The sequence below is a fragment of the Empidonax traillii genome, unplaced genomic scaffold, assembly GCF_003031625.1.
Source record: "Empidonax traillii isolate 1590-97213 ecotype Southwest subspecies unplaced genomic scaffold, ASM303162v1 scaffold144:size1428860, whole genome shotgun sequence".
NCBI classification, from domain to species: Eukaryota; Metazoa; Chordata; class Aves; order Passeriformes; family Tyrannidae; genus Empidonax; species Empidonax traillii.
Window position 1 is genome coordinate 424,748 of NW_020955337.1, and position 20,539 is coordinate 445,286.

Sequence of the window (20,539 nt, forward strand, 5' to 3'; positions counted from 1 at the left end):
AAAAAAAAAAAAAAAAAAAAAAAAAAAAAAAAAAAAAAAAAAAAAACCAAACCAAACAGTTGTTCAATCCATAGAAGAAATAAAAGATATAAAACCCAGAAAGCTCAAAGTTATAGCTGCAAATCTTAAAATTGACTTGCTATAGAACAAAGCATAATTAATACTCGTGCTCTGGTGTATAAAACTGGTTTAAATGAAAAGCTTTCTAGCTTTTCCTTTTCTTCTAATCTTATAATCTAAAATGATGAGAACAAATCTTTTAATTTTCCTGTTCTGCATGAGTAAGAACATCTAATTTATCCAATTTAAGTGAAATGCTTGGGTCACTGATTTCTGAATGCAGAAGAAATAAATAATTAAAAAAACCCCAACCCACAAACAAAAAAAACCAACTAAGTCAAAAAAAGTTTCTTCTTAGTACTCACAGACCTACTGCCTTAACATTTTTAAATTCTTTTTAATGTGTTGAGTGTATTAATTCTCCTGTTGCTCTCGGTCTTCAGGGAAAAAAGAGACAGGCACAAACTAAAAAACATGAAATTGGATCTTCTGTAGTTGCTTCTGAGTGACTATACACCATTGGTAAAATTTCTCAGCTGGCTCTTTTACAGGGAAAAGAAAACAAAGAGGGGGGAAAAGAAAGAGAGAAGAGTACCCTTCAGCAGAATTCATTTACAGCCTCACTGTAGGAATTGGGCTGTCATTCACACTCTTCTCTGCTAAGCGTTCACCTAACTTAAGATCTCTACTACAAACATCATCTTTTTTATTACGTTTATGTTTAATTTTCTGTGGACAAAGGAAGCATTTTGTAACTTATAAGGTTTGTTCAAGCCATTTCAGCAAGACACCAATAATCTTGTTGCTCAGCTGCTTTACTGCACTATGTAAGAAACAGTAAGTTCTCAGGATAACAACCTAGTTTGTTGCTGTTCAATATTAAAGGTAATCACTATCCAGCATCATCACCACTTCTCTGTGCAGCTTTACGTACTTCAAAATCACAGAGCAGATCCTGGAAGGCAGCGGAATTTGGAATAATGGATGTCTCGTGCCCACTATCAACAGTTCCCACCAAGGAAAAGGTCAGATGGAGGATGTGGCTGTTCAGAAGGGATCGTTTCTTCTTTAGCAGCATTGCCAGCAACTGGGACAAGTAAACAGAAAAGGAATTAACAGCCAGTGAGCACACAGCAATGTTGTCTAAGCACAAAAAGTACATATGAATGTCTGCATCCCTTCTTAGAAGGTCCTTAAAGTACGCATGATAAAAGAGCTTGAAAGTGGCATTACAGTTGGCTACATGTCGTGGACACCCTCCAGCTCGTAAAACATGTGTTCAACACTGCAGATGGTATCTAGGCCCTGAGGATTAGGTGCACACACAAACACACCTCTCGGCTCTCTGGCAGTCATCACAGTTTAAGAATCTCTCCCAAACCACACTATTTGGTGATGTCAATACAAGTGGAATGTAAGGTCATATGTGATGATCCACTGACTACTTACGGCACAAGGAGGACACTGTCTCGGTTTGTTTGGTCGAAAGTAAGCCAAGGTCTGCAACAGGCTACTTGGAATAATATGTTTTGACGTAACTATACCAGGCATTAGCTCTACAGGGTCTATAAATGCACTGCCCAAACCACAGAACTTTCCATTTCAGTAAAGTAGTCCTCATGAGGAACATAAAACTCATTGATCATGTGAAGATCTTTTCAAATCAGTCAACCAATCCTTCTGCATAAGTGACTGCCCTTTCCCCATCCTGATGGAGAAGTAATAGGTCTTGAAAGCAAACAGTGTCACCAACTATAAAGTCTGTGCAGTCTCCTCAGAACAATGATTCTGGAAGTCCACTTACTGGTCTTCATGTGTCCCTATCCTCCTCTCTTGCTGACAGATCAGAGAGACAGAAGGCTTGCAGAGGTGGGTTCAAAAATCATGGATAAAAAAGTCATCTAAGTACCACAGTTGTGCTCTTATGTGCTGTTAATGAAGGCTCAGTTTCACCAAAGCAGCTAAACGTGCACAGCGGCTTAGCAAAACATTTTCCCCCATCTCCTTCAAAAGCCATCCTAAATAACTCATCTGTGCTAATTAGCCAAGAGCTCAGTAAACTTACGAACAGAAACTCAGGTTACCACAATACAACAGGGGATTTCCATGGGAACTGCTGTGACAGACAGTGAAATTCAATCAGTGTGATCTGGTTTAGGACATTTCTTACATACCTGATAACCCCTGATTCTTTCCATCTCTTTGCTGGCCAGTGGATTGCTCTTTACTACACAGACCAAGGCCTTTACAGCTGCATACAACCCTTCCACATCTGATGCCATGGCTACAAGTCCCAGAATAGCAGCAGCTCCACCAATGTACTGCAGTGTAGTGGCAACAGGCTTGGGCACAAACGTTCTTACTCCTAAGCACAGGCAGAGAAAATATATCAGAATAAAATATAATGACCTAAGGTAAAGTAATTAAGTATATTTTCATAATGATACATCATACAAATAAAACAAGCATCCAATGTTAGCAAAAAAAAAAAGATAACAGTATATCCATGGAATAAAAAAATGTTCAATAAATGTAACAATGCACCATTCATCAATTACACGATTTATCTTCTAGACCTAAGTTCTTATTGACAAGTAATTAATCGTTTTTAAACATAATTCTCCAGTACTCAACTCACCCAAATACCCTATCAAAGCTGCACCAATGGAGCGTGCTGGTCCATTCAAATGCCCTGCTGAGTTATGGAGCAGTTTCACAGGCGTGGCATTTTCATGAGAAGAAATCGCCAGCTGAAGGAAAACAAGGAAAAAAAAGCAAGGGCTGAAGTGAAAATTTTTTTTTTAATGCAAGTCTAGACATAACTTGTGTATTTTCCTCCTGTGATAAAGAGTAACATATAACAAAACCGAACGAGAGTCATTAAGATACTCTGTGAAGTTAAGAGAAATCTCCAGTCTCCAAAGTTTAGGGAAGATGAATCTAACTTCTGAAGCAATCCCACCAAACAAGTTTGGGTCAAAAGGGACATTTAAAAATAATTTAGTTCAATCCACCTCCTGTGAGCAAGGACATCTTCCACTCTATCAGGTTGCTCAAAGCACCACCCAACTAGACCTCAAACACTTCCAGGAACTGAGCATTCACAGCTTCTCTAGGCAATTTCTTCCAGATCCTGGTAAAAAAAAAAGGTTTTTCTCCATTATTCTTGTAAGCCTCCCATAGGTACTGAAAGGCTCTCATAAGGTCCTCCTGAAGCGTCTTCTTCAGGCTGAGTCAGCCCAAGTCTCGGTCTTTCCTCATAGATGGTCTTTTGAACAAAAAATTCACTGACTTTTAACGCACTTTGAAGAAAAAAGTAAACTAATGTTCTGGTTCCCAGATACGAGTCACAACCCCACGAGTAAGCTAACAGTTCTGTTCATCTGCAACAGCAGAAACATTGTTCAACAACATAATCTTAACTGTGTTTCAACACAAGAACAACTATCATCTACATTAAAAAGCCAAAATACCTCCAGTAGGTGATAAGATACATGGCTAATAGTAAATCCAAGAGTGTGTATAAAATTTAGGAGTAATTTCAAGAATATGAATAAAATGTAGGCGTACAGTCTTCCTCTTCCTCGCCCTCTTCCCACCCCCCACCTCGTCCCCCTCCAAACACGGCAGTCATCATGGACAACTCTCCTGACAAGTACCTTATTGTTCCTGGTTGCATCGACTAAACTGTCTTCAAAGAAGTTAAAAGAAAGCAACAAGTCACACAGAGTAACCAACTGATTTCCCAACATACCTGTTTGGCAATAGCTTTACTATCCAACTTGTTGTAAACCTTCCTTATTTTTGCAACTGTAAATGAAGAAACTGACAGTGCATAGAGACCAAAAGACACCTTCTCTTCTGGTACCAAAGATACTGGAGATGGATGGATTCCTTCAGACTTCGAATCTTTGCCTTAAAGACAAAATAAAGTTTTCCTTTTCAGTTTTAAGACTAAAATCTTAAGAATTATATTGCAGAATAAGTATAGAGGAAAGATTTGACAAATAGCTGAGATGTGATATTGTTCAGCCTAAGGGCTGTTCACTTCCCTTCCCATCTGAAGGAAAACAAAGTAATCGAAAACCAGAGAAGTATTGGGTACATCTGCATCTCTGCCTGTGAAAAGACTGTGAAAAGACAATGGTTTACTAGAAAAAACACCTTACAAAAGAAGCAAGATTCAAGAAGAACAGATAACTGTATCTTTAATAGTTTCTATCCACTGCTATGAAAGTGGATGCTTCTTGAGAGGCACTGCAAGCACTGTGATTGACAGTTGTCTACAACCTCAGAGGAAGCATGCAAAACTCGGCACCTAAAAGCTCAACACAGAAATTCACTTTGCAGCTCCCTTCAGGTCAAAAGGTGCAACCCTGGTGAACCACATGAATGGAATTTAAAAAGCACGAAGGCTCCTCACCTAACACAGAAACAAGAGACAAGCTGGGCATCCACATAATTTGTTGAAACAGAGTCAATTCTGTCAAACCTCGCTTGGGTGAGAATAGGTCACTTGGGTGTCTGAATATTTAAAAACAGGGTTATGGACACACACTTCTAACAAGGTTATTTAAATTTTTTTGTGTTGCACTTCCCTCAATTTCAGAGAAGAACACTTACAAAATATAACAGAATTGCCCATTTTTGCTAGCTACAAATATTTAAAGATTTAAATACTTAAAGACTATTGGCTGCACCACAATCTCTCCCTGTTTAACATTTTTTCCCTCAGTTGACCCATTTGGGCCTTACAAATGACATTTCAAGAGAGCTGTGTTTGAAGTACAGAATAGATTGCAGATTTCTAAATGACTGTTATCACCAGAGGCTGACAGGTTAAAGTGCCTTTCTAATTTCACTTTCTACAGATTAATATAACATACAGTACGAATAATGACAGCTTTAAGCATTTCTAACTAGTTTAAAACCAAAGCGAGGAATACAAGCACTTCTATCTATCCTATCTCAGTACAAGAACTACTAGAAGTATGTTAAAACAGTAATTTGGATTTTTATCATCCTCTTCAATAGCAGCTACTAATCTTCTTACTATAAACAGCCATAGCTTTTCCCCTCTGCCACTGCATACTCTCTCACTCCTTCTGCACACAAAAGATTCCACTACATCCAGGTCAAGTTACCAGCTGCCATTTGAACTGTACTTACATGGCACATATACTGCCTGGAAGCTTCCGACGTAATTTGGCCCCAGCTCGTAGATGGTGCTGATTCCTGGGGCAGGCAAAACCTCCTCCAGGAAATGAGTGGGGCCCAAACGCCACACCAAGGACGAGAGCTGGCGCTGTGCGGGCGGGGTGCCAATGTAGGCGTAAACGGTGCTGACCACGGGTGGATTGGCAGAACCAGAGCCACTGGGACTGCTGTGAATGTAGTGAAGCTGTAAAGGAGAGGAAGGCAGGGAAGTTACTGGGAGAGCACGGGTACCGCGGCAAGATCAGAAATTTGGGAAAGCGTTTTTGCGCACCAGGGGAGGTATCAAACAGCTGCTATGTAACATATGGTCTTCTGATACTGAGCTGAAATAGGCAGTGAAAAGCATTACACTGAAAGTAAATGCAAAGACCAAAAGTTAAGTGGCTCTCAAAAGATGAAGCTGTGTATGGAAGCACAGGGTGAAAATATGAGGATTCTATGATTAAAGAAGCTGTATCTTGATTCTAAAAACATGGTGCTCTATGACCATCACTGTTTTTTGCAAAAACAGTATGACATTCTCAAAGTTGTGTTCTTTCTCCTTTTTCACTCAGTGAAAACATACCTTTGGTAATTACACTGTTTTGAGCTGAAGTACAAATGTGATGAACTAAATTTGATAAGATTTTTCAAACAATAAAGCAAATACATGAGTAAGATCCTGGCCTATATATAATGACTATAATAATCTCACAGGCTTTTTCTATCTGCATTGTAAAAATTCTGTTACCAGCTATTGAATGTAGTCATGTATGTCAAGACAGATGGCCAGACACACACTCATGTACTACAGCTATGAGCAGAACAAGTTACTCTAGTCCTCTTTCTGCAAAAGGAATACTGGAAGGTTAACTCTGAAAGACAACATATGGTTGCCTATGTACAGTAAGATTAGCTAATTTACACCCCACACCATGTTTTGCTTTCTCCCTTAAAGCCTGCACTTGCCAAATGATGTTTGGTTATCTCTTACGAGTTGGGAGTACTTTGTGTCCAGTGGACAGGGTCACAGCAATCTTCCCTGGTCTCTGCTTTTGTCCTCCAAGTTCTTCCACGTAACAACAAGATACTGACCTTTACAACTAACTGTGGTGTGTCATCTATGATCAATGAATAAAAACACTGGACACCTTGGGATGTTATTTCTGGGGTGGGAATAGGGTTGGGAAAGGAACAACCTGAATGGATTGTTCTATAGGTAAAGATTAGATTGGCAAAGCTGTGTAATCTTCCTATTATTCAGTCTTAGATCTGCTACATGGTCCTGGGATAAGTCATCTTCTGCTTTTTATGATCCTTCTAATTAGTTAGCAGCATAGCTGTGCCACACTTGCCTCACATTCCGTGCAACATCTTCACCTTTTATCTTCTCCTCTTAAGAGGACTAGGGCTGGGTCTGAGCGGTGTAGTGAGCAAAGACTCCTTTTTTCCCCAAGGCTCTTCATTTTGTGTTTTTGCTTGTTGGTTGTTTTGTTTGGGTATTTTTGATGTATGGGTTTTTTTTTTTTTGGCTTTTTTGTGTGTGTGGTTTTTGTTTGGGTTTTTTTACTTCTTTTTATTATTTATTTTTTGCTTTTTCTTCTGGTGGTGAGGGGGAGAAGGGATGGTGTTAGTTTGTTTTGTTCATGTTTTTTGTGGTTTTTTTGTGCATATATTATGCAAACACAGAGAAAAATCACTCCAAGAAGTAAAAATGAGGTTTGAAAGATTTATATTACCTTAACAGTGTTAACAAGCTGTCCGTCGAGGTAGAGAGCAGCTGTGCTGTTCTTTAGCATGCCTTTACTCATAACCAGAACTAGGTGATGCCACTGGCCTTCCACAATGAGGTCACCGCAGCGGAAACGGGCACAACAGGGAAGAATTTCATAAAACGATGATTCCTCACTGAAGTCATCAACTAAAGGAAAAGTATCAGTTAGCGGGCTTCAGTAAGAGCTTAAAACAGACAAATATGTAACCAGGATTTATGCAATATGAATTACAGCAGTACATTAAAGTCATTTTTCTGAAAGCAAGTAATTAACAAAAACACAGCAATATAGGAATAAAGCCATACAATTAACAAGTATTACTTTAGACTTTCAAATACAAGGACTGAAAAAATGAAATCAGATTTTTTGGGAAAGTATTTAGACCAAATAGTCCCAGTTTGACAGGATGAACATCCTTAAATACTTGCACATTACCAAACCATTACAGTTTTGGTATTATCAGCAACAGATCTCCACTTCCTTTGAATTCTCTAAGAAAATTCTCAGGATATGTTCAGACTTTTGACCTTCTCCCCTCCCTTTGAAAATTTAGCTGGAATTACTAGATTCCTCAAGTATTTACTAACTTTCTCATGCCACCATGCAAGTCACAGAAAGCTCTTTTGTTGGTTTTCTAAAAAGGTTTTTATTGCAGTAGTCACCAAGAAATAAAAGGTGTCTCTCCAAACCCACAGAGCTTTTTTTCACTTTTCTCACACTGTGGAGAGAATGATACCCATATTTCCAGTCATTCTTCTCCTAGTTTTCCCTGCTCCACCACGGTCTCCTCCACAGGTCCTACTACGTGCTCCACTGTGGTCCTTTCAGGGGTCACTGGGAATCTCTGCTCCAGTGCCTGTAACACCCTCTCCCCTCCTTCTCCTCTCATCTTCGTGTCCTCAGGTTTTGTCTCACTTTTTTTTCCCCTTATTCCTTGCACCATGAAGTGTTTCCCCAGAATCACTACCAGCCTGGCTGCTGGGCTCAGCTGTGTCCTGCAGGGAATAAGCTGTGGAGCTGGTCAAACCCAGCCACATGTGCCATGGGGCAGCACTGACCCTTCTCTCACAGAAGCCTCCTCTCGACCCCCTGCACCTGGCCAGAGACTCAGTATGAACTTACCAGTATCTTGCTTGAACCATTAGGTCACACATAAAGGAAAATACAAGTGAAAAGGTTGCCTTTCAAAGCATCTGCATCAGAACCATGCTAAATCACAAAGCATAAGTGAAGTTAAAGATGAGGCTGAAAGCCTGAGAAATGTGTCCTTAATAAAAGCTGCAAATAGGATGTCCGGTTGGTCCAGACACATGGACACAGGAACACATTCTCAGCCTCTCCACAAGGGCTGAAAACAAGCTGCTGACCACTCAAGCCCAATTCACCCGCCCACACTCTTCAAGCATTTCCCAGGTCTTTTTTCACTAATGGGGGCCCAATTCTCCTCTCCTGAATGTTGTAATACTTTTTATTCCTCAAGCACAGAGTTTTTTAATTTCTCCAAAAGGCATCCTTTGACTTCATACCAGAGGGCAAGATTAGTTTGCAGGTGCATTAACTTCTCCATCACAAAACAGAATGACCCACACTCTACTTGAAAGCCTCCCTCAACAAAAAAAGATTGAAAATAAAATGAAAATAAAAAACAGCCCAGGGAATGGTTCGACAGAAAACAGGAACTTTTCAGCCCTCTCTTCATTCTTTCATACTGAAGGAAAAGGAACCATTAATCCTCTTAACCACAACAGCTGCCTGAACAGGGAGAACACTCATTTCTTTGGAAACAGCACAAGGAAAATTATAAAAGCAGAGTACTTGGAACTAACTTTCAGATACAAAATTAATCTCAAGTCCTTTTCTCAGCAAAACACCTTTGAGAACAATTCTTGCTTACCCAGTCCTTAAACCACGTCATCTATTCCTTCCAGTCCCTGTGTTGGTGGGCCTGTCATCTCAGTTCCTCAGGTACTCACCTGCTCAGCACCTGATGGTAACACCACCAACTACGATTTAGCCACAACAGGATAGCACTCAAGTAAAGCAAAGTATCCTGGTCCAATTAAAAAAGTCTTTTATTTGGACACCTTCAGATCTTTTCTGACAAAGTCTCTTCAAATCCAATCTCTTTCAAGGAGTTAGATGGTCAGGGCTTACAAACTATAAACATATGATCTATACCTCCACTGCAGGCTAAAGCAGTTAACAGGAAGATAAACTTGTTTCATTTTCTAAGAATTCACTCTTCTGAGAAAGAAAACACTGTCAGTACCTTTATAATTTAAGAGGTTTCATTCCTCTTTCATTCTATGGGTTTTCAGCTCTCAAGTTTCAGATTTTGAATCTGAGTTCTACTGAGGGAGACTTCTGCCATTAATGCTGTGAATGTCTGCTTACAGAATATTCCTTATTTTCTTGGTAACAGTCTACTTAACTGTTTGTTTTGTTTGGTTGGTTTTTTAATAACAACAGTTGTATACATTCTTTGTTAGTGCCTCCTACTCAAAAGGAAAGAACAGAAGCAGATTTTCAACAACCACTTGTAACCCAGTGTGTTGGTCTGATGAAAAGCTAAGCCTGAAACACATGCAGAAGGTTGCCCTGCTCCTCTCAGCTCCCTCCATAGGCCCAGCGTGTAAACTGGCCTGTCAAAACTGACCACTTTTGGAGGCTCTGATGGAGGACAAGGCAGGAGACAGGAGATGGTTAATTCTGAAGCCTCTGACTGCACTGATAGCATTCTCTAGCAGATTAACTGGCATCACCAGCTTCACCTAGATCTTCACCTAGTTCACTTGGAATTCCACCTCTGGTCACAAATACTGAATGAAGCTACAAACTATTTCTGAAAACTAACCACAGCATTAAAACACGAAATGAATGATTGCCTTCAAACAGCCCTCCAGACTATCCAGACTGAAAAACCCTTCACAATATTTCCAAACAGTAAAATTTGCACCTCAAGAGATGATGCCTAAAACAAAAAACACAAGGTAAGTAAAAGGCAAAACCTTCCAAAACCATAACATAAGGAATATATAGTACTTGAGACTTTGGTAAATTTTTTCTTTATATACAGACATCTTATTTGGAAATTATAAAAGCTCCCTAATTTCTACATGAATGATCAAATTTTGCATTTTTTTTCATTGTCAAAACCCACTAGGAACTGGTGATGCTGCAATGGAATTTGCATCAGACAGGATTCTTCTTGACACCAGGTTTAAAATAAACTTGCTGGAGCATCCCCATAATATTGTCAGTATTAGCTGATGACGTGACACAACTCTTACCGTAATTTTGAAGCAATTCTTCTTTAGTTGAGACAATCAGCGACCGGTCCTTTGCCGAGAGGACTATGGCAAGGCATACGTAATGCTGCTCTGAGGAGTTTGCACGACGCACTACAGTCAGAAGTCTCACAGGATGGTTATTAGGAGGGCTACTAAAATGTTCAATACAAAACCAAGTTGAGTAGCTTAGACCGGATGGTGGCGGGAAAAATCTTTCACCTAAAACCAAAAAAAGAAAGCCCATTACACAGCTGCAGTAGGTAGTACTTAGGATATCTACCTGTTCCTTTTTCCATATCTGACACCAGTTGTACCTTCTCAAACTTTTTCTTCCTGGACTTCAGTGTTACTTCTTACATTTCTGGCTCAAGTTTGAAGGAAAAGTCACATAAAGCTAGCTCAGAGGGGTTTCTCTCAAAACAAAGTAAAGCAAGAATTGCCCACTATTCCTTCCTATTCTGAAAAAAAACAAAACCAAACTCAACTCTGAAGCTGTGTTTGTTCACAGCAACCCCGTTTCAGGTCCCTAGACTAAAAAAGTGGAAAAGGATCAGGAACTCAGAAATGGTTAATATCATGATGAGGTGCTTCTTCCATAGGTGTGACTTGCCAAGGAAGTCTCTGTTGAGGAGTATCTCTCCACCACAAACATCTGACACTATTTCATCTCCTAGGGTGCTCCCATGAATTCTGCCTTACTGCAGTAAATCTTCAACTTAGTTTTTTAGACTTAACATCTTTTTTAACTAAGCGACCACGTTCAAATAATCCCACAGCACACCATGTTCCTGTGGGGTGAACAGCCTATAACAACATGTAAAAGCAAACAATTTAGACAAGATTTTTTTGGATGATAAGTGCAATTAGACCTGTAATAAATGCAGTCAAGAATTCAGCAGAAAAAAGTCACAAGTACGGCATCATAATTAATTCCATGTTTCCTATGCTCTTCACACTACTACCTCAATTTTTTCCTAATGCATCTGGGTTCATTATTCATATGCTTTGCTTGATTACAATTTCACCTGTTGAAAGCCTTGTGTTTTAAAGCAATCACAGGTTTATATTTTATATTGTTTTTCATTGCCCTGAGGGCAAAAATACACACACAAAAAAAAGACACAAGAAATTCTTGATTATGAGTGCACAGTGTCCAACACCAACTTCATAGCTAACAAAGACATAAGAGAACTAAACATCAGATACAAAACACTGCTGGTAGTCATATTTCAGTACTTACCAGTTCCAATTCCACTGACAACAGCACCATCAACAAGTCCTGTTGTAACAGCATTATTTGTAGGTGCATTGTGGGGAGCCAAACTTGGCAAGAACAGGCAGCTGTTAAACAGAAGACCAGCAACACACACGAGTTTATGGAAGTCAATATAAGCAGAGTTCATTACAAACGAAGTATAGCCTAGGAAAATATACTATAAGCACACAATGACTCTTCATGACTTAATGTATTAATGAGAAATAGAAATGAATTCTCAAGATTGCTCCTTGAGGGAAGCAGAGCCTCCTTGTGAGGCAAAATTACCTCCTGCACAAAGAGTTCTTGGTCCTTACCACAGCCACTGATGCTATGGACACAACAGAAACCAACATAAGGATTCCCTCCCTTAGGTACTAAAAGAGCTCAGTTTCAGTGATCAACCTATCCGAGATGGAGTGAATGCCCACAGGAGTTCAGCTTCCAGTGTATATAGATAGTCCTAATGGAGGAAAGATGATGGCTCTTCCACTTGTTGAGAGTCATCACTTTATTGACATTTACACCAGTTTAAGTATACTGTAGCTGATTTGCCTGACAGTGCTAGAAGTTATTTTGTTCTCTCTATAAAGAGTTAACTTGACCACTCATCTCAAAAGTAACAACAATCCAGGGTTTTGGTCACTACTATCTTCTTTTGGACTACAGTTGTCATTATATACTTCTTCCTCCCTCTTGAAAATGTTGTTCTCTGGGTGAATTCCCCATGGTCAATGGTACCACAAGCAAGTTCTCTCTAAGCAGGTAACTTGTATTGGTCCGCTAACTGCGGATTTCATGAAACTTCCTGGCACCTAAAAACAAACTAAAAAGTTTTAGATTTTTTTTTTTAAGTGATTACCACAGCCTTCTTAAGTGATTTGCTGAAATTACAAGAAGTCACAGCTGCATTATGTGAGTTACTTTTGGACACATCACCAGAACCTACAAATCTCTGGAAGCAATGACAACAATAATTCATTTTGCCAGCTTACTGCAAGTTGCTCTTAGGTCTCAAGCATTTTTTCTTCTCTTTCGAAGGATGTAGAACAGAGCTTAGAGTACCATTTGTTATAAAAAAAACCAGTCTGTCCCTGACTATATTGGATATGAAGACTAGATGCAAAATGGGTATTTCATTCTTGCTTTGCAAAGCTGAGAGGAGAATGCAGAGCAGCAGAGCTACTAAATATTCAGAGTTTTCTATTCAATTTTTATAACCAAAAAGACAAAAAATTTCCCTTAAACAGATGCTGAGAATATTGTCATCTTTTAAATGTCTGAACAGTCAAGTTAAATCATATCACATGATCCTTCTAAAGTGCTTCATTCAGCAAGTGTTTAATCAGAGAGATAAAAACAGTAAGTGATACTGGGTGCTAAAAGAAAAAAATGAGTTAAGCATGATATTTGGGCTCTGCCTCCAGTTAATACTACTTTTACCAGTTATTTGAACTCATAATAGTTGCCTTATCTGCTCTACTTGTATTTCTGATTCGCCCACTTCCACATTTCCGAGTTCCTCAGCAATTTTAAGTGGGTCTCAGAACAACTGGGCCATACAAACATCACACGTAAATCCCAGCAACCCTTCAAGGGTATGTAAGCATTCCTTCGTTTTAAAAGGCACGTGAAACCCAGGACTGAGAGGGTCCTATCAATGTTTAAACACATACCTACTTCTACTTTCACACATGACAAGCATTTGCTCTCAAGGCATTAGCAAACGAGAATGAATTTATGTGACTCGAAGTATTCCTTTCTCTTCTTTAAAGAACTCATTTGCTCCTTGCTTGCAAACAGTCTATTAAAAATTACAAGTATTCCTCTGAAAACAAAGGAAGTAACACAACATTGCAGCGTTCCCCATGTTATTTGAGAGCACCGCAGGACCTTACCCGAACCCTTCAAGAGACGTGTCAAACTCGATGAATGCCGGCGTGACCGATGATCCATGAAGCCTGATATCATGTGGGGTTGTCATGGAGACCAAACACTTCACTCTCGTCAGGGGTACTGTGCTCCCTTCTGCTGGCTTGAGCAGGCTCTTGCTTATCCGGTAGTGGCTGTCCTCGTGCACGCCGAACACGCTGTCAGAACCCAGACCTTCCGTTGAGGTAACCATGCTATCTACAGTGGAAGCCAAGAAACAACACAGCATTGCAAAAGGGAGGCCTTTTCAGACTGTATTTGGACTTTTCAAGTACTGCTTCTGAAGCAATAGCTGAACTGTCGATCATCGTCTACTAGTTCAGCCTCTCAGAAGGTAATGAGTTGGGAACTATTGCTCTCATTATAAAAATGCTTGGCCCAGGCATAAAGATGAGCATCTTGAGCAATACAATATGGAATGTTTGTGGTAAAGTCAAAAAGACCAAGTCAGGAGGCCATCCCACTTCCTATCATCCACCCTAATGTAGCTAACTAATTAACGCTCTGGCTGAGAGATAAGTTGAATCTCTTCCTCTCTCCTCTTCTAAAATGTACTGAACACAATGATACAACATGAATTCAGTTAATTAATTTAGTTTATTTATTTCGTTATTTAATGCTTAATCGACACCATCTAGGATACATCCTAGTTACTTTTTAAGTAATTCAAACATTTCAACTAAGGTATTTTTAACTATGTGTTACAATGAGCCATACAATGACCAAGCTGACACACAGAAATAAGTATCACATGCTTTGGAAACTTTTCAATAATTTCTTTGTATTATAATTTACTGAGACTCTCCTACAGTATGTGAACAGCTATTCCCAAGCTCTACACCTCATGGATAATAATAGGAGAGTTATTTTATGTGACACCTTACTGAACCCATGAGAGATGATACTACACAGGTGTAATGACATATGATGTGCACATGAAAGGATCTGAGAAAAAAATAATGGTAAATATCTACAAATGCAGGATCTGTTCTAGACTTAAAAACAAACTACTACCATATTAAACAATGTTCCTAAAATAAGAAATTATAATCACCTTGCTGGATATACACTAAATACAAGTACTACATTCTCTCTGCTTTCAGAACTTTTCCATTCAAACTGTTCTGATGATTTTACATTCATACGAAGCTGGGGTGAAGTTAGGTTTCTATGGATGGTTATCTACAGATTTTACTAAGTATGCAATTGGGGGATATAAGAGAAGCATTCTTTACACAAATTTTTAGCACTTCAGCACCTACTTCTCATTTCTGGTTCAAAGCTCAGTGAGCTGGGTTTGTGCACTCGGTACTGCTTCAATAGCTTTTTGTCCCAGGCTCCGCAATTCAAAGGATTTCCCAAGCGTAAAAATTCCCTAAGAAAGAAAATAAAAAAATTTGCAAATCATTCTGTCTATTTATTTATCCATAATTGCACTAAATCTAAACCCACCTTTTTTGAAAGACAGTAATTACTTGCAATGAACATAACTTTCAAGTAAGAAAATAAACCAATGCATAATCAAAAGAAACATATTTGATCCCTTCGAAACTATTTAATGTTTGAATATACGGTCTAAAAAGTTGACATTATTTTAACTAATCAAACAATTTTGATAAACTTCCTAATTTCCTTCTCTTCATTCCAAAGGCTCGGCAGGAAGCTACTGCACCCCATCAGGGCACTCAGGGCATGTTCAGCAAGCTGAACACCTCTGGAGAGGCAGACCACAGGCTGAAGTAAGTGACCTCAGCTTTGTTTTATTCCTGTGTCCTGTTTGGTTGGGGGAATGATTTCACAGATATCAACATCTGTATCCATAGATAACAATATTATCTATATATACAGCTACATAGGTTATCGGTATCTATGCTTAGAGAAACCTAAGACCTGTGATGTTGCTAGCAGCAAGTCCACTTGCAGAACCACTTCTGACACAGCTACATGCCACTGAGGTGAACCAAGCAGCTGTCCTGGCTGCAGGTCAGCCAGCCAGCAATCCACAGGAGATAATACAATTAAGTTCCTTATTACAGCTGAGATCACAGAATCACAGGATGGTTTGGGTAGGAAGGGACCTTTAAAGGTCATCTAGTCTAAGCACTCTGCTGCGGGCTGGGCTTATATTGATTTGCTCAAAGCTCCTTCCAACCTGACCTTGAACAATTCCAATGATGGGGCACTCGGAGCTTCTCTGGACAAGATTTTCCAGTGTCTCACCAACCACACTGCAAAAAATGTCTTCCTTATGTTCAGTCTAAGTCCAGCCTCTTTCAGTTTAAAACCCATGGCCCTGGTCCTGTCACTATGGGCCCTGGTAAGAATTCTCTCCCTGTCATTCTTGCAAGCCTTCTTTTCAAGTTGAAAGGCCTCAAGAAGGTCTCCCCAGAATCTAACAAACAATCCAAACCATCATTCAGCTGTGTGAACATTTAAAAAATGATTCATAATATGCTCATAAATTTTTCAAGCTTGCTTCTATGCAGACAGATGAACCTTCTAAAGCTGTGCATCCCCAGATTTTTTCCAGACACCTTTTGTATCGCATTCCTGCGTTTCCTTCACAGAAAAAAAGTTCTAAATAGAAGTGTTGGCCTGAAGTTTTTCTAATCTGAGGTATTTAGCATCACACAGAAAATTCAAGAAATCCATCCTCATATTTCCTCTTCCTGAGGACATAGCCAAGAATGGCATTTTTTATATCCTCTCAAGATTTGCAGGAAGAAAACAATCATTTAACTTCAGTACAGTCTCTGTGAGAAACACCAGATCTCCAGGATCCATACTTCTCCATTCTTTCCAAATACCAGTGTCTCCAGGGTTACAAGCTGATTAACAGAAGCAAGACAGTCTATTTGACAAGAGAGTAAAATGGGACCCTATGCTATCAACTACCGTATCAGGTCACTCAGGTTCTCTACACTCCGAGCCATTTACAGTGAGCCAGCGACAGCACAGGCAGGGGGTTCAGTCCACCTGAACTTCCAGCCTATCTTTCTGACCTCAACACCATTGGCTGCAGAGCCTGGGAGGCCAGCCTTTCGAACATCCTCTGGAGTGGTGGATGCAGTGAGTGGTCCTCATCTGCCAGAGCCGCGCTGCATCTCTGCAGAAGTCGTGCATGGAGCCCAGCTTCGCACATGACTTGCTGGTTTCTCTCCGTGTGCACCAGGGACTGCAGGATGTTCGCCACTGCCAGCTGGAGATCCAGTGCATGCTGAGAACAAGAACAGCACAAAACTTGAGAAGTGCAAACTGAAAAGGGAAATAAAATAAAGGCCTCACGCATAGTAATGAAAAGGAAAACTACCATTAGCAATAACTACACAAAATGACTTATATGTGCATGCACCTGTGTGTTTTGGGGGGATGTGTGTGTGTCTGTGTGAAGAAACACTTTACAAAAAAGGGTGCTAAATTATATGAAGGATTATCACAGCTTTGTCAAGGAAAACAATTAATCTCTACTTTTCACCAGAAAAGAGAATCAATTTGGAAGTTCTAAGTGCTTGGAGAGAACTAAGGACTTTCATTTTTGTGACCTAATAACTTAATACAGAAACAAAATCATTAGGTTAGAAAAGACCAGCACTGCCATGTCCACCACTAAACCATGTTCCGAAATGCCACACCTACATGTCTTTTAAACACCTGGGCAGCCTGTTCAAATGCTTGACAACCCTTATGGTGAAAATATTTTTCCTAATATCTAACATAAACCTTCCCTGGCACAACTTGAGGCCATTTACTCATCCTATCATCTCTTTGACTTGCTGAGACTGACCCCTACCTTGCTGCAACCTCCTTTCAGGTAGTTGTAGACATAAAGTCTCCCTTGAGCCTCCTTTTCTCCAGGCTAAACAATGACAACTCCCTGAGCCACTCCTCATCAGACTTTTGCTCCAGACCCTTCCCCAGCTTTGCTGCCCTTCTCTGGACACGCTCTAGCATTGTGCTGTCCTTCTGGTAGTGAGTGGCCCAAAACCAAACACAGAATTCGGGGTGTGGCCTCACCAGTGCTGAGCACAGGGAGGATGATCACTTCCCTAGTCCCGCTGCTCATACTATTCCTGATCCAGGCCAGGATGCCATTGGCCTTCTTGGTCACCTGGCACATTGATGGCTCATGTTCAGCCAGCTGTCGACCAGCACTCCAAATCCTTTTCTACCAGACACTCTTCCAGCCACTCTTCCCCAAGCCTGTAGCATTACACGGGGCTGTTGTGACCCAAGGGCAGGACTGGGCTTTTGGCATTGTTGAACCTTAAACCTTTAGCCTCAGCCTGTCCAGGTCCCTCTGCAAAGCCTTGCTACCCTTCAGCAGATCAACACTCCCACCTAACTTGGTGTCACCGACAAGCTGACTGAGGGTGCACTTGATCCCCTTATACAGACCATTGATAAAGATACAAAACAGAACTGGTCCCAGTCCTGAGCCCTGGGGAACACCAGTGGTGACCAGCACCCAATCGGGTGTAACTCCATTCACCACCAGCCAGCCAGTCTTTAACCCAGCAAAGAATACACCCACCCAATCCATGAGCAGCCAGTTTCTCCAGGAGAATGCTGTGGGAAACTATGTCAAAAGCTGAGTCCACATAAACAACATCCACTGCCCTTCCCTCATCAACTAAGTGGGTCGCCTTGTCATAGGAGACCAGATTAGTCAAGCAGAACCTGCCTTTCATAAACCCATTTTAGCTGGGCTTGATTCCGTGACTGTTCAGTGCATGCTGTGTCTTGGCACACATGATGATCTGCTCCATAACCTTCCCCAGCACTGAGGTCAGACTGACAGATCTGTGCTTCCCCTGATCCTCTTTCCAGACAGTCTTGTAGATGGGCATTACATTCACTGATCTCTGGTCAACTGAAAACTCCCCAGCTAGCCAGGACTGCTGACAGATGATGGAATGTGGCTCAGTGAGCCCTTCCACCAGGTCTATCAGTACCCTTGGGAAGATCCCATCAGCCCCATAGACTTGTGTGTGTGTCTAAGTGGTGCATCAGGTTGCCCACCACTTCCCCTTTGACTGAAGGGGCTTCATTCTGCTCCCTGCCATCATCATAATAATCTCTACAAAATGTAGGATATTTGCAAACAGCACATATGCCCCAAGCTATAACACTCAATCCTGCATCCTCCTCACACTAGGCAGTAACACCTGATACATTGGAGAAAACAGGAATTAATCCCAGTGTTTGGGAAGATATCTGATGGTCACTTCAGACCTTTCTTTAAATTTACATTGCTGCCAGGAGTTTGAAAGAGATAAACAAAACAAAGCCTATGAAATAAAACAATTCCTATCAGGCCTCTATGTCACCAGTCATTCAACTCAAATAGTCTATGAAATATATAAAGTTTTTCAGCACAAAACAAGAGCACATGATCAGCTTTCCTATTTCCCACAGTCATCCTTTTTCCCCAGCCACTCTCAAAGCTTGAAGACCACAGAATTTTTTTCCCTACCTCTGGGTGTGTAGCTGATCCAACAGAGGCCAGAAGATCCAGCATCGCAAGCATAGCACCAGGGTGAATAATGACTGCATCAGAGCTTTGTATGGACGTGGCTCCTGCTTGGAGTTTCACATCAGCTATGTTTTTCTGAGGGCAAACAGGAGGTGTTGAAACAGAATGATATGCGTGCCTGCAGGACAGAAAACATCTCATGGTTACAACACCCATCTATTATGAGCTCTGTTAAATTACAGCTGTAAAATTGTACTGGCCTATAGACTTTACTCCCCTCTCCTTCCTCTTCACTCAGTTAGACCAAGTGTGTTCCTCTTCTCAAACCTGTAGGGCATGTTTCCCTAAAGACAGCCTGGAAGGGTTTCAATTTCTCAACTGTTCTGGAACTCAGAAGTCTCCTCCCCAGGTGCTACACAGTTTGAAGAACCTGGAGGTTGCCTTTATTGCCTCCCTCTTTTTATTCCAGTTGCAGTGGCAGCACACAACAACTACAGTGTGCAACCTACCACTGCTCCTGTTCTGAGGAATGAATTCAGCTTTGAATATGTTTCTCTCCTTTTGTTTTTCATTAGAAATTGATTATAAAACTCGTTATTACAAAATTCTCAGCAATCTCCAATCAGGTCTGGGAACAGAAAGGTGGTCTCTGTGCATACTTGTGCCAGCAAACCGTATGGCCTCAGTCTTTCCACGACTGCTATGGCAATTTAGTTTCACATTAACCTTCTTTAGTCTGATCAGCCAGGCAAAAGAGGCTTTGACACACTGACTTAGGAGCAATGACTTGTCCTGTGAACTGTAGACATGCTCCCCCCACTGAAACTCTTGGAGGTATCAGCTTGATGCCATTCTTCTTGCAGCATGAGGTTCAGTACACAAACAGCATGAGAAGCTTACTGAGCTATGCTTTCAAGACTACTTCAGAAGTAAAAGAGAAATCAAAAGGCTCATGCTCACCTCAAAAAAAAAAGAAAAAAAAAAAAACCCACACCAACCCTCCCCCCCAAAAAAATCACAGTAAAAAAACCACACAAACTAGAAAAACCTCAACCCAAACCACCCACATTCTCATGGTATTTATCATAAACACTTATTTGTAAGATGAAATAGAACAAACTCTGTGTAACAATTTTTCTTGAAGATCACATATTGCCTTCTGTTTTACAAGAAATTGATCGAGCCAAAAAGGGTCTCTTTTTATCAAATCAGTTGAAAGAGGCATTTAGTCTCTTCTTTTCTCAGTGACAGAGATTTATCTAAACCCTAACACAAGTAACGCCTGGAGACTTGCTGTGCCTCACCCATTAAGACACTTCCAAGGAGGCAATCTTTTCTCCTGGGAGAAAGAGGACATAGATTGGAGATAAGGAATTCTGCAAATGCAATTCTATCCTAAACACACATACACAGTCCACCCACTCAGCAAGAAATATATATGCGGGGGAAGGCTGAGACAGTGAATTATTTAGCCTAAAACAGCACTAGGAAGTACTGCACAATCTTCTCGTGCTGGCTGAAAAACAGGTTCCATAAATAATGTTCCAATAAAGGATTC

The 20,539-nt window shown here is 40.5% G+C and overlaps 1 protein-coding gene across 8 annotated transcripts in view; it reads right to left on the reverse strand.

The window, feature by feature from the left end:
- The window catches only part of WDFY3 (WD repeat and FYVE domain containing 3), a 173,514-nt gene that overhangs the window by 52,558 nt on the left and 100,417 nt on the right, over nucleotides 1-20,539 (reverse strand). For all 8 annotated transcript variants that reach the window (XM_027884426.1, XM_027884424.1, XM_027884421.1 and 5 more), the window contains 12 exons: nucleotides 18,982-19,159; nucleotides 16,511-16,725; nucleotides 14,771-14,883; nucleotides 13,475-13,706; nucleotides 11,562-11,662; nucleotides 10,322-10,540; nucleotides 6,996-7,177; nucleotides 5,230-5,461; nucleotides 3,815-3,975; nucleotides 2,699-2,810; nucleotides 2,235-2,425; nucleotides 995-1,147 (listed from right to left, as the gene is read on the reverse strand). In XM_027884426.1, the coding sequence (XP_027740227.1) occupies nucleotides 995-1,147; nucleotides 2,235-2,425; nucleotides 2,699-2,810; nucleotides 3,815-3,975; nucleotides 5,230-5,461; nucleotides 6,996-7,177; nucleotides 10,322-10,540; nucleotides 11,562-11,662; nucleotides 13,475-13,706; nucleotides 14,771-14,883; nucleotides 16,511-16,725; nucleotides 18,982-19,159 (2,089 nt within the window). The remainder of the gene's footprint in view (nucleotides 1-994; nucleotides 1,148-2,234; nucleotides 2,426-2,698; nucleotides 2,811-3,814; nucleotides 3,976-5,229; nucleotides 5,462-6,995; nucleotides 7,178-10,321; nucleotides 10,541-11,561; nucleotides 11,663-13,474; nucleotides 13,707-14,770; nucleotides 14,884-16,510; nucleotides 16,726-18,981; nucleotides 19,160-20,539) is intronic.